General features: G+C 44.0%; 1 protein-coding gene across 3 annotated transcripts in view; it reads left to right on the forward strand.

Annotated features, from left to right (window-relative positions):
* Positions 1-2,632: 2,632 nt before the first annotated feature.
* grk5 (G protein-coupled receptor kinase 5) overlaps positions 2,633-13,553 on the forward strand; it is a 37,931-nt gene continuing 27,010 nt past the window's right edge. The window contains exons 1-2 of one of the 3 annotated variants that reach the window (XM_072714095.1): positions 2,633-3,195; positions 3,286-3,344. In XM_072714095.1, the coding sequence (XP_072570196.1) occupies positions 3,293-3,344 (52 nt within the window). In that variant the 5' untranslated portion in view covers positions 2,633-3,195; positions 3,286-3,292. The remainder of the gene's footprint in view (positions 3,196-3,285; positions 3,345-13,553) is intronic. The other 2 variants (XM_072714096.1, XM_072714094.1) reach the window with 2 other exon arrangements.

Here is a 13,553-nt window from a genome sequence, read left to right on the forward strand (position 1 = left end):
GTAACTACGAGAATTATTTGTCCGATAGCATTCTGACTTAAGTGTGTGTGTGTGTGTGTGTGTGTGTGTGTGTGTGTGTGTGTATATATGTGTGTATATGTATGTATGTATGTATGTATGTATGTATGTATGTATGTATGTATGTATGTATGTATGTATGTATGTATGTATGTGTGTGTGTGTGTGTGTATATGTATGTATGTATGTGTATGTATATGTATATATGTATATGTATATGTGTGTATATGTATATGTGTATATGTGTATGTATATATATATATATATATATATATATATATATATATATATATATATATGAGAGAAGCATTTGTTTTATTACATTTCATTGGACAACTGGAACAACATGAGCCTTATTTTTGATGCTGTAATTTATTTTCTATGTAATTGTTTTATGCTGTGTAAAGGATAGAATGCCTTTGTCAACGCAGTGAGACTGTTTTTCATTCAGTATTTTTGTTCAAATACAAATTGCTTTTGCAATATTTTTGAGCATTCAGACATTCAAAACATGGTTAAGCCATGGTTTGCCCTGAAGCGGCATGGGTATGCTTTTCAAATTTTCCTTTGTGTTATTCATAAACACAAATAATTATTCTTCCTGTGGCCTGTACGACAAAATCCAAAGCTTTTATGCATAAACAATAATTCCTGATGTTAAGTTATTTATTGGTGCACAAGTTGACAAATGTAAGCTAAAGTCATGTTAAAGCATTTCTGCTATCAGCCAGTAGTATGACTGAAACGCTGTGACCACAGCATTGGCCTGAGGCTGAGTGTGCAGGATGGACTCGGTGCTAATTCGCGTAAATTTTTTTACCGTGTAGCATCATTTCAGTGCAAAAATCTGTCATCTTTACGATCCGTGAACGACTCGGTGAAAATATTCCTGCCCAGTCTTGTGTGGTTTTGTTCATGTATGGATTGTTTGAGAATAACGATTACCTCACTTTTTTTCGATAGGTGGCGCCAGAATCTTACTTGCAACGGGCTTTGGGGGCCAACCAAGTCGTAATTGTAAATTTAAGCTTCCATGACAGAAAACGAAGAAGAAAAGGCAGATTTTCTACTAGAAGTTGATCAAACACTGCATTCCTTTTAATTCACTTCGAATTGAACATATTACCACTGTAGCAAACCGGTTTGCTTTGGTTCTTTGTGCAGTTTAAAAATATGCTGTTGGGTGACTCTAAATCACTTTCCTTAATGGTAGTTTGTGATTGATCCATTGTCAGTGAGTGTGGTTTATAAAAATACTTTTTGTAAAATTTGTTTAAAAAAAGTAAAGATTTCAGTCGTGATAATGACCATGGAAATGGGTCTTGAGGCTAAATCAGTTGAGAACCACTGCAGTGTATGAGCAGTACGAGCTTGCAGTGTATGAGAGTATACGAGCAGTATGAGCTTGCAGTGTATGTGAGTGTATGAGCAGTATGAGCTTGCAGTGTATGTGAGTGTATGAGCAGTATGAGCTTGCAGTGTATGTGAGTGTATGAGCAGTATGAGCTTGCAGTGTATGTGAGTGTATGAGCAGTATGAGCTTGCAGTGTATGTGAGTGTATGAGCAGTATGAGCTTGCAGTGTATGTGAGTGTATGAGCGTGCAGTGTATGAGCAGTATGAGCTTGCAGTGAATGTGAAGTGTATGAGCAGTATGAGCTTGCAGTGTATGAGTGGTATGAGCAGTATGAGCTTGCAGTGTATGTGAGTATGAGCAGTATGAGCTTGCATCCCATGCAGCAGGGTTTCTGAACCCGGTCCTCGGGGACCACCAGCGGGCCATGTTTTTGCTCTCTCCCAATTCCCTGCCAATTGGGAGAGAGCAAAAACGTGGACCGTCTGGTGGTCCCCGAGGACTGGGTTGAGAAACCTTGCCATACAGCGTGCGTCCTGTCTTGTTTCTTGTGTCTCCATGACCCTGCACAGGATACATGTTTCAGAGCTGGATGCACATACAGTGTTTTACTTGCAGAGGATACATTCTTTGAAAAGGTCATCTCAAGCAGGAGAGTGTCAGAATTGCAAGTGACAATTTTAAAAATATTTAGTAAGTCCTTTGTTTCCCATTGATCTTAGGGAAATGTCCATGTATTTTGCACTGTATGGAATTAACAGCACTGCTTCCTGGCCTGTTCCACAAACATTATGTGGATTTCTAAATTGTTTTCCATTAAATTGGTTGTTTCCTCACAGAGCATGCATTATATCTGAAATTGTGTGTTACTATCATTTAATATATGTTTTTCCTCAATAATGTTCATACAACCGTTGCTCTTAATGGTTGTGGACTTCAAGAAAGACGGCTATTTACCTAACATGACAGCAGCCGTAGTCATTTTTTTTTTACATTTAAAACATTACATTTCTGTAATGCTTCCACTTCGAAAATAGAACTTTATCTACATATGTTTGCAACGCAGCAGCCATGGTAACACCTACGATCACTCCTCCATCATTTGGTTTCCACTTTCAGCCCCTAACAGATGGTTCCGACAGCTAGACATTCCTGCTCTCCCTGCGTCCATAAGTTAGGGCCACCAGCGGGTAACGCCTCTTCCGACAGCCTGCGCTACAGCGGCGGGGTAGAACGCACCACCTCCCCTCGCTACGCCCCCATTTATGCCGAAGAAGCATAGGAGAAAAAAACAGACCACGGGCGGGCTATCTGCCCTATCCTTCCCCATAAAACAATACCTGCCTGATGCGTTTCTTAATCTCACTAGATCCACGGGGAAGCCGCTCTGGAAAACAGTCAAGACCACCCCCCTCCCTAAGGGAAAAAAACCTGCATTGATTGCGCACCGGGAGGGGGAGCATATAGCTAGTCTGAAAGCCGAGATCTTACTTCCCAACTCCGTAGTCCTGGGGTTTTTGCAATCCACCCAGCTTCATGCATTTCTAGAAACACACAGATCTATGTTTATATTTGAAAAAAATGTAAAGGCTCCCGTGTACATGGACGGCTTTTATCTTCAGAGACTGATGGCATCCGCCGGCGGATCACGCTCCAAAGGCTCCCGTGTTTTCTCGCTGGAAAATGTTCCCCCAAAGAAATGTTGGGAAACGACGGCATGAAGTGTAAGCGCGACACGGGGGATTCGCCGATAACCTGCCCGCTGATCCGCCGCATTTAAGCAAGAACGTGAGATAATTCGAAACCTTATTGCAACGACGAACAGTGAGTAACAGCCTGGGATACGACCCTGATCAAGTCTCTTTTCTTTTTATTTTTTATTATTTCTTTGTGATTCACCTTTATATCATCCAGAATATTCATGGAGCTGGAGAACATTGTGGCAAACACGGTACTACTGAAAGCAAGAGAAGGTAAGACATTACAGTACAGACCCTTATGAAATGAAACCGTTAGGCATATTATATATATATATATATATACACACACACACACACACACACACACACATATATATATATATATATATATATATATATATATATATATATATATATATTCAGAGACACACATGTGCGCGCGCGTTTAATGAAATACGTGCAGCTTTATTCAATCTATTTCCTCTGAAAAGTAAACGAACCCAACCCGTACTGTTGATTCCTACAACGGAAAACGATGAACTAGCCTACTGACGTCCACTCGCCTGGTTACTTAAAGTCGCCGATCGCAGCAGCGCACAGGCCTGTTTTGGTACCTTATTCATTTTAATGTTTGTCAGTCCTGACATGCTTATATGCGATATAATATACGAGCTTCCCCTTTTGCGTTTAGCAAAGCAAAGTTATTAGCACTTATTACTCTCCCCCCCCCCCCCCAATGTGGATCATTCGTTTCTGTTGAAATAGAGGTCATCCGTGCAAAAGCATTAGCTCATTAAAACCACTGTAACAAGCCATATGGCCCAATGACATTTTAATAATATCGCGACTGTAAAATCAGATTTTAATATCAGAGTATAATACGGAATTCTTAATTTGGAAATTGAGCTGCATGGGTTTTGGAGGTAGCACCACATCTTAATTACTGAAAATTTGACTTGAGACCGGGACACAACTTTGCTCTTCCTTGTTTATATCTGCGAGTGTGTCTGTCTCCACCTTTATGTGCAAAGGGTAGGAGAGAAGAGATGTGTGCTCCTGAAAAAAGGAAAACGTTTTCAAGGTTCATTAACAAGTCGGCGGACGCCAAGAGCAACAAATTGCCGTTGTGCACTTGAAATACTCGCTGGCTTATGCGTCGAAAGAAAATGCGGGCGCTAAAGATGAGTTTGGTGAAAGGGGTTTATTCTTCTGAGAAAGCGCACGGCGCCTGACACGCTCCGTGTCGTGCTTTGGATGGTGCCATCTGCCCACAGCGGCCACAGTGTTTAACGGTGACGCATGAGAGGGTTTTGACCCTAAACCGTTCCAGGGACAGCGGGACAATATTATGATGAGGTCCTGATGGGCAGCCTGAATGGGGATGACGGAAACATGTGGAGGATACGTCACCGGCTGGCGGTTTAGTTTTAAAGTAGCATGCGCGTCTAATAGAGGGAGCGACATACACTGTCGAAGACTTCAAGACCACCAACTTGTAAATGTCTCCCACAATAATGGCGGGTAGCCATAACGGGCGATCTTTGGAGGATTCTTTTGCATATCCTCCAACAGAAGTACGAGTTCCAGAAATAGCAGGAGTAACAATAGCTACACAACTGTGAAAGTCAAGGCTGAGGGCAGGGCCGGCAGAGGTGCTGAGAGGCATGGTTAACCTGGGAATCATTTGGTACAGGAAGTTCAGACTCAGTGGGCTCTCTGGGCATGTCTGTGCTGCTCAACAGCCAAAAGAAAACACAAAGAACTCTCAATGCGTCCTCATCAAGCATATAAACCCAAAATAACTATTTTGTACCCAACCAAATAAAGAACAGACTTTTATGTGATATTTGCGCTTCTTTTAATTCTTGTAACCAGGGGTACTGATAGAGATGTTGGGCCCTGTGAAAGTGTATCATTTTGGACCCTCAACCCAGACCAATCTAATTATGTTTGAAAATTTTTAGGGCCCCTGTCATTCAGGGGCCCATGGAATCGCTGACCCCCCCTTAAATTGTTTTTCATTAAATTGACCCATGGTTTTTTAGTATCCTTTTATTCTGGACCAAAGTTGAAGGAATTAGCATTTTGTTTAGTAAGCAGATATATGACATATTTAGGTTTTTTAAAGATGGGTTGGGGGGGAGCTGGTAAAGCGAAGACTAAAGTGGCCACGTCAGATTCACGTGCAGTAATGGTAGCTGGGGATGACTGGGGTGGGTGGGTAGATTGATGCTGGCCTGGAGGTCGGGTGGGAGGAAATGGTCGTAGCTGAAGGAGGATGTTACCAGGGTCTGGAAGCCTGGTTGTGCAGGGAGGCTTAATGGACATAGAGCACAGATGGATCCAGGATCCAGGGGTCCGTTGTATAGCTGACAGTTTTCGGGTATCTCCTGGTTTCTCCTGGTATCTCCTAGATACTGCATAACAAGCAGGAGTTAAAACAGTGACGACTGAGCTCATGCTTGATATTTTCGATTGGCAGCACTTCAGCTTCCGCGGTGGTGAGAGGACCACGTAGGATGTGGACTTTTCAGTGACCTTCAACAGGTTTGCCTCGGCAGGCTGCTGCTGCTCTACGGGACTGCACACGCCATTTGTTAGCAGGCTAGTTCCCAGCAGCCCTGGAGGGACAGTGAGGAATAGCCAGCTTTGTCATGCTCCATCTGTGGTGTGGGATTGTGGGCCATGCTGGGTGGGTGGTGATGGGTAATGTAGTGTTTTTGGTCCGCTGGGTGCGCCAGTGTTTTGGGGGCTTAATAGGGGATGTTTAGGAAGTGCCACATAGTCTCTGAGCTGAAAAGAGAATCCACCAAAAAGGGGGGGTCACTTTTAAAGCCGCAGTCTCCTGAACTGTTGTGTGTGGGGGCAGCTGTGAAATCAGGCGTCTCTGTGCGTCTGCTGTCTCATATCCTGTGACAAGGTGTGTTAAACAAGCACGCAATGTGTCAGAAACACGTTAGACAGAAAAACAAATTTTCTTGATCTATTTAATAACGAAAAGACTTGATGCTTAACTGTATTTACAGTAATTCATCAAGCTAGAGGTTCGCTGCTTTCACAGTCGTGTATTTAGTAGTGTGATATACATCAGTGGTTTCTAACCCGGTCATTTGGGACCCCCATATTCCAAGTTTTTGCTTACTGGGAGCTGGGAGGGAGCAAAAACACGGACCGTCTGGGGGCCCCCCGAGGACCGAATTGGGAAACATGAACCTGTGACAATATCAGGTTGCAACAATAATTCCGCTAGTAGATAAATCCAGCCACTGCTTGTGTCAGATGCCAAACCTCAGCATATTTAAGGACTGAACCTTGTGTAAGTTAGAGATAAATGGGTGAAACAGTACGTGTAATGACAGGGGGGGGGGGGGGGCTAAGTCTGTGCTTATAGTCTGAAGAAAATCTAGCAGCTTATCTTGGTCAGGGTCATGGGGGGGGCAGCTGCAGCCTTTCTCTGAAGAAAATGTGGAAGGCGAAAGTTTTATAAAGTGATCAGTCATGCGGGAATCGGCCTATAAAATCAGTCCCTATAATAATGGGACTGATTTTTCTAAGTTGCCATGGAAATCTTCAGCATTAGCGTTCCGGTGCTGGTCTTTGCAATGCGAATGCCAGTTTGCGGTCATGAGCTCTGCTACGTTTTCATTTGTTGTTTGACTATAATCAAATACAGCAGGGGAATGTAATAGAGGTGGGGGCTGGGGGACGGGATGCACCAGTCACTGCAGCCGGACCCACATCACATGTACCTCAGTGTCCCAAGTTTTGTCAAAGAGTTTCCTTGGGGGGGTGTCCAAGGTCGCTGGCCGGGACCGGCAGCAATGGCAGTGAGGAGGACTTGATTGGCGATGTGTCATTTATTGGACGGCATCTTTCTGAGAAGGTGCTCTGATCTCCTGGATGGTGATAATAGGAAGGAACAGTTTATGCTCGTGCATCACTAAACAAAGACAGATCCTGTTAACTCTGGTCAAATTCAGAAAGAAGCAAAGAAATGCGCGTCTTTAGCTCTCCACCACACATGCCGAGAGCGGAGTTACCGAGATGTTGCACCACTCTGACGGTGACTGTGGACTTTAGGGCTTTAGCCCTAAGGGTTTATTCGGCTCGTCGAATGTCGACTTTAACGAGCTGCTCCCGCAGAAACCCACGCGCGGTTACCTCACTGAGTGGGACTGTTACGCACGTCACATACATCAGTGCTTCAGCTCTTTGCGCCGTTGTTATTCCCTCCATTTATTTGCCCGTCCATTTCGTTTTTTGTCCTGCGAGCGGAACAAGGATGCTTGACAGGCGTGCTGGTGTCTTTCCATGGGAGACCCCTTATTGGTGTTAATGGGTCAGGACCGGTGCACCAGTGCGATTGAGTTCATTGAGTGTGATGTTCAAGTATTAGTGTGCGTCAGGGAATCATGGGCCGCAGACTTGGGGGGCCACCCAAGCTCGTTTGGGCTTTCGGAACATCATTAAGAATGCAGTAATGAACATCTTACTTATAAATAATTTAACACAAATAAATTTACTAATAAAAGCCTGACTTGTATTTGTGTGTGTGTGTGTGTGTGTTTTTAAATAAATTAATAAAATTAACAATAGGTTATATCTGCATTATTCATAAACAGACGTGCACATGACTTTTTGCAGTCCATGAACATTGTAAATACATTAGAAGAGTGTTTCTCATCCTGGTATTGGACTGTCTGGCACGGAGCCCCCACACACACACATACACAGACATACAAAGGGTGTGTCATGCTGTGAGATTTTGCCAGTATATCCTGCCTGCACTTCATTTGAGCCACCTGAATGTACTGCTGCCAGTCTGCTAACAATGGAGTAAGCACCTCTTCTTGGGCAGAAGAGTTCTTTCTTGGGTCCTGGAATGTTCCGGATAATTTCCCCCACTACGAGACACTTGGAAGCTCAGGATGGCCTCTCAGGCTAAATGGCTCCCAAGTTCATGCTAGAGAGCTATTCTGTAAATTCACAAGTCTGATATCTATTAGGTAAATAACAGGTCTTTAGCTCCCTGTAGGCTCAATTGATTGTGCTGTTTGTGTAAAATTGTATCGTCCGTGTTCTCTATGCGTGGAGACTATGAACTTTGAACTGTAATCTGAGATCACTGCTGTCGTCCCATCTAACAGGAAGAGATGAATGTAGTGAGTGAAAGTTTATGGATTTCATTGATTAGATGTTATAAATATTACTGGTTGTATATATATCGGCTTCATGCCAATTGTCCTGCAGACATTGCTGCTAATTTATTTTTGCTGAGCAAAAATACCAAAAAAGGACGTATAATGATGATAATAATAAAGTGTAAAGTATAAAGAAATTAATCAGATTCGTCAAACCTGGAAGATGTTCAGCGAAGGTGAGATGAAAACAGATTTTGGAACGTGATAGATTGGTGCATGCTATCTTTCTCATTAACAAAACAAGGAACGAAGAAAGAATTTTGCTCTGGCGATCTTTTTGATAAACTCCGCACGTTACAGCAACAAGGAAACATACAAAGGGCTCTGCACAGATTATTTCAATGAGGTTTGGATATTAGCTCAGTAGCGACGTTAACATAGATTTGGCCTGTTTGGGATGAGATTGGTGCTATTGTGAATGAGTACATGCAAGAAGCTGCCTTTTTAACAGTGTGGCGTGCATGTGACAGTTCCTCAGCCGCTGACCAGCTGTGACAGCGTGTTTATGATGCCTGTAAATTTACATACAATACATTTTTGCATGATATACCTCATAATGTTGCTCCTGCAAAAGGAGGTTGCTGACACTCTGCACCTACGTGTCTGACGTAGCCTGTGCTGTCATTGCAGAATTACTGCAAAAGCACGACTACATTGTCTCCATGAAGCGAGAGCAGCGAGCCTGAAAGAGAGAGTGTTCATATGTGTGCGTGCACGTGTGTGCATGCGTACGTTCGTGAGGGTGTGAGAGAGACGGCAAGCTCCGTTCAGCGAGTTAGGCGAGTTTGCGGGCGAGCCCACGACACCTCGAAGCGGTTATTCATGCTCCAGTTCAGAGAGAGGCCGGCCTTTCTGCTGATCCCGCACGTCCGTCCGTCAGACTCACCTCAGTTGGGCTTCAGTGGGCCGGCTAACCCAATGGCACGTTAGTCAGATTGGTCAAGGGTGACCTGGAACTTCATTTAGCCCTAGGCAGATATATAGGGGCAGCCAATCGTTGTGGATCCCAGTGGGATGTTAGCTGTGTGTTCAGGGTCCCCGAAGGGACCGCGTACAGCACAGGTGTGTTCAGGGTCCCCGCAGGGACCACGTACAGCACAGGTGTGTTCAGGGTCCCCGAAGGGACCACGTACAGCACATGTGTGTTCAGGGTCCCCGAATGGACCGCGTACAGCACAGGTGTGTTCAGGGTCCCCGCAGGGAATGCGTACAGCACAGGTGTGTTCAGGGTCCCCGAAGGGACCGCGTACTACACAGGTGTGTTCAGGGTCCCCAAAGGGACCGCGTACAGCACAGGTGTGTTCAGGGTCCCCGAAGGGACCACGTACAGCACAGGTGTGTTCAGGGTCCCCGAAGGGACCGCATATAGCACAGGGCCAGAGAAACAGACAACACTGCAGAGCTTTTTTTCTTTTTTAATTTGGTGAATTAGAGGTGCACACCCTCTTTTGACATGATAAACAGCTGCCTAATCCTATACACTTTTCTGTCTGTGTGTTTATTTTTGGTTTGTTTTTAGTTTGTTTAGTTTTTTTGTTTGCTTGTTGATTTTCTCAATGGCTGCCATAGAACACTTTCTCAACAGAAGAATGTTGTCTTCACTAATCTTACTGTTTCTGTAAGACTTGTTCTGGACAGGAGGGCAAACAGATCCCTGTGACAGAGAAAGGTGATATGGTGATTTGAAATGAGGATCAGGTTAACTGAATGAGTTTCTTCTTCTGATTTCAGTTGACTTTGCCCTAACCCAGGACATCAGCACCACCCCATCAATATCACAGAATCACACGTGGCTTTCTATCTTCTGGACAAAAAAAATATCTGTGGTCAGGCTCTGGCTTAGATCTGAGCCACGTTACTCAGATGTCAGTGGTATCCGGAGGATATCTCGCAGAATGTCCTTCCACAGGGCCGACTGGGAGGGCTGGGAGAACGGGCTGCCACAGGCCTCCGGCTGGCACCAGGTCACCCGTCTGTCACTGTGTGACTGAGAGACAATTAGCCTCTGGGTCACAAGCTGCTTGGCTTTTGTGTTTCATGCAAAGTTGTCAAGTGTGAGAGGGATCCGACGGTGACTCGTGTTCTGTGTCACGTTCGTCCGACGGTGACTCGTGTCACGTTTGTCCAGGTATCTTGCAAAAAAACATAAAACACCCTAAATTAGCATATCAGCATGTGTTTGGGCAGGTCGGTTATGTCATGTGAAATCCTGCTCGCTCAGACTCACGTCTCTCATAATCAGCGACATAAAAGCATCGTCTCTGTATGGCAGCGGTGTGAACATAACATTTGTATTTCGAGCTGCACTGGGGTAGGTGAGTGGGGGGGGGGATTGAATTTCAGAAGCAACAAAGAAGAGAGTGACATCAGGACAAATGTCATCCAAATTCCTTTAGATACAGTTAGACAAGCAAATAAATAATAATTGTAATAACAGTTAGATTGTTTGCATAAGACCTAGAGTAATCTCTACGTGCCAGCATAAACTGTTGAACTTCAGAATGTCTCTTTTGGGATCAACTAGTACACCAAATATTTGGAGTATTTGTATAATATCATTTTACAAGACACAGTTATGAGCCTGAGATCTCATTCTGCTTTGCTCTGTGACTCTGCCTGTCAGAGTCTCATTAAGGCCAAACCCAACGGCTTCACTGAATCACATTTGGATCCAAAAAAACAAGTTTTGCATCAGTCTGGCCGCAGGCAACCTCAACTGGGAAAGAACTGCATCTCCAAAAAGGCTAATACGTGTGTTCGTTCGTTTGTTCTTTCTTTCTTTCTTTATTTATTTCTTTCTTTCTTTCTCCCTCGCTTCTTTTCACAACATGACTAAACACCATAAATTGGCATTGGCGTGAAAGACTCGGGTGCCAGGAGGAGTGTAAATGCACAGGAGGCTGATCCGGATTCATCTCTTCCCGGATTTGTTGTTCTGCTGTTTGCTTGGATACAGGGAATTTTTGTGGCTCTGATGTGTCATATGTTGTGTTGGGTCGAGGGTACGAGGCGGACGTGTTTCCCGGTGTTGGAAAGACTCGACACTTCTTGGATCCATTTGACTTCCTGTACTTGCTCTCAGGGGCTGGTGCCGGCGGTCCGTCTCAATCCGAAACAGAACTCCCTTTTCGCCAGTCCCGGCCTACTTAATTTCTGAGGGAACCCTGACAGGGATTCAGTCTTCAGGAGCTGACCTACTTGGTTTCCCTGGTAACGAACAAACAAACAGCACAACACTAGTGATGTGTTGTGTGCTAACACTGGAACTTGTAGAATTAAGTAGTCATTATATAAGTCATTATAATTGAGGAAAATGACAGACGATACGAACCCCCCCCCCTCAATTTAAATAGTAAATGACCAGAATTAAACTGAAAAGCAGTAGCAGAAAATATTGCATAAATAAATAAATGTTGTACTGACATGACTGGCATCAGAAGAAGGAATGTTAATCTTGCCACAGGGGATATGGAGAAGATATGGGACTCCTTAATTCTTCAGAAAGGGGAAATAGGAAGCCACACGCTTATCATTTTTTGTATTTTCTTTTTTGTAGATTTGCCCACTACTGTCATTTTCTTTGGCTTTACCTTCTTCTATTATAACCTTCTTTTCTGCCACCAAAACCCAGCGACCCACACAGAAGCCGTTCATCCAGCCATGGATGCTTCTGGAAAGGACGAGGTAGCTCAGAAGTCTAAGCTTGCATTTTTATTATTATTATTGTTCACTTGAGAAAAAAAAAAAAACTTGACGTGTTATCATTTCACAGCTCTGGGTTCAAATCCCACACTCGAATTTATCTGTGCATGTGGGTGAGTGACGGACTGCTCTCTCATAGAACACATACCATACTTTACACCTCTCGCTCTCACTTTACCGTGTGAAAAAAAGTGGCTTTTGAAAATGGAAGGATGGAGGGGTGAATGCATCTACTCAGCTTGCAGTTCTAGCTAGTCAAGGTCACAAATAGCCAGGTTTTTTCTCCTGAATTTGAAGATGCAATCACAAGGTCACCCTCCTTTACAATGTATGTTACCTGTTGCCTTAGTGACAGTGGGAACCCATAGGAAAGTTCTCGGTCTTCTCTGAGGGTTTCACGGCTGTTTTTTTCACTTTCTGTTTTCCTTTGTTCTGTTGTAAGAGTCACAGCTCCATGAATGACGTGGTCTCTAATCGTTCGATCTGGAATGTAGGTCTGTTGGAAAATCAGGCTCTGAAATACCCTTATCTTCCTGATTCCAGATTTGCTTATTTTATGTGCCAGTAGATGCTGGCAAGAACTTAATGAGGAACAAGGAAATATAGAGAATAACCATCCCAATCCACATGTCAGACATGATTCCGTTGTGTTTATCGTAACCAATCATTATGGTGAAAGTCAAGAGGTCAGTCACCCTTAAAGAAAATCATTTTCTTTCTCATCTTGACCCTCTGCTGCAGTGTGCGAGTCCTCGGGGACCTACGGTCAGTCCGTGTTTTTGCTCCCTCTGATATTCCTACCAGACAGTCCACTAAAACGTGTTTCTGAGTGGGAAATGCCTCTACTGGATAAGCAGAGTGCAGGACAGATGGATGTACAAATGGATGGATGTTTACTTTCCATCCACATAAACATTGACCTGACTGGCCCAGAGTGTCAAAGAGCGAAATGCGTAAAAACCACGTGAAAACAGGGAAGCGTAATTAGAGTGCATAGGAGACGACTGGCTTGCAGAAAGGTAGCGGACGTGGAAAGGAAAACAGCGGGAAATGAACAGTGCGTCCCATCAGTGGAAGATCGTAAAGGCGAGGAAAAATACAAAGTGTTTTTCTTCTGATCAGTCATTACATGATTTAAGGTTAAAAAAATTTTACCAGCTGCCTAGCAAATGCTAAATATTTCCCTTGGCTGCTGGATAACGAAATGCAGGAGGAATTTTTTTTTTCTTCATAAGATAATCCTAGACTACAAGGTGTTGCAATGTATTTATAATTTGACTCACAACACGGGCCGTGATCCTGGGGGTGTGAGACACTATATAATTTCAGGCACCATATCTTCCTGGCCTGGAGTTCACACAGCTGGCCATCGACGTCCGAGAGCATATTTGAGCTTTCATTTCCTCTGCGGAGAACCTTCCATGATAACGACAGCATGTGCTTACCATGAGTGAGAGCGAGTGGCGGAAAGTCGCCTTTCAGAGAGGATGCTGATGTCCCTGTTTTGCTTTCCGAGAGTGGAAAACTGATAGACACAGTGAGAGAGAGAGAGAGAGAGAGAGAGATTACAATATACCCA

The sequence above is a fragment of the Paramormyrops kingsleyae genome, chromosome 7 (assembly GCF_048594095.1).
Source record: "Paramormyrops kingsleyae isolate MSU_618 chromosome 7, PKINGS_0.4, whole genome shotgun sequence".
Taxonomy (NCBI): Eukaryota; Metazoa; Chordata; class Actinopteri; order Osteoglossiformes; family Mormyridae; genus Paramormyrops; species Paramormyrops kingsleyae.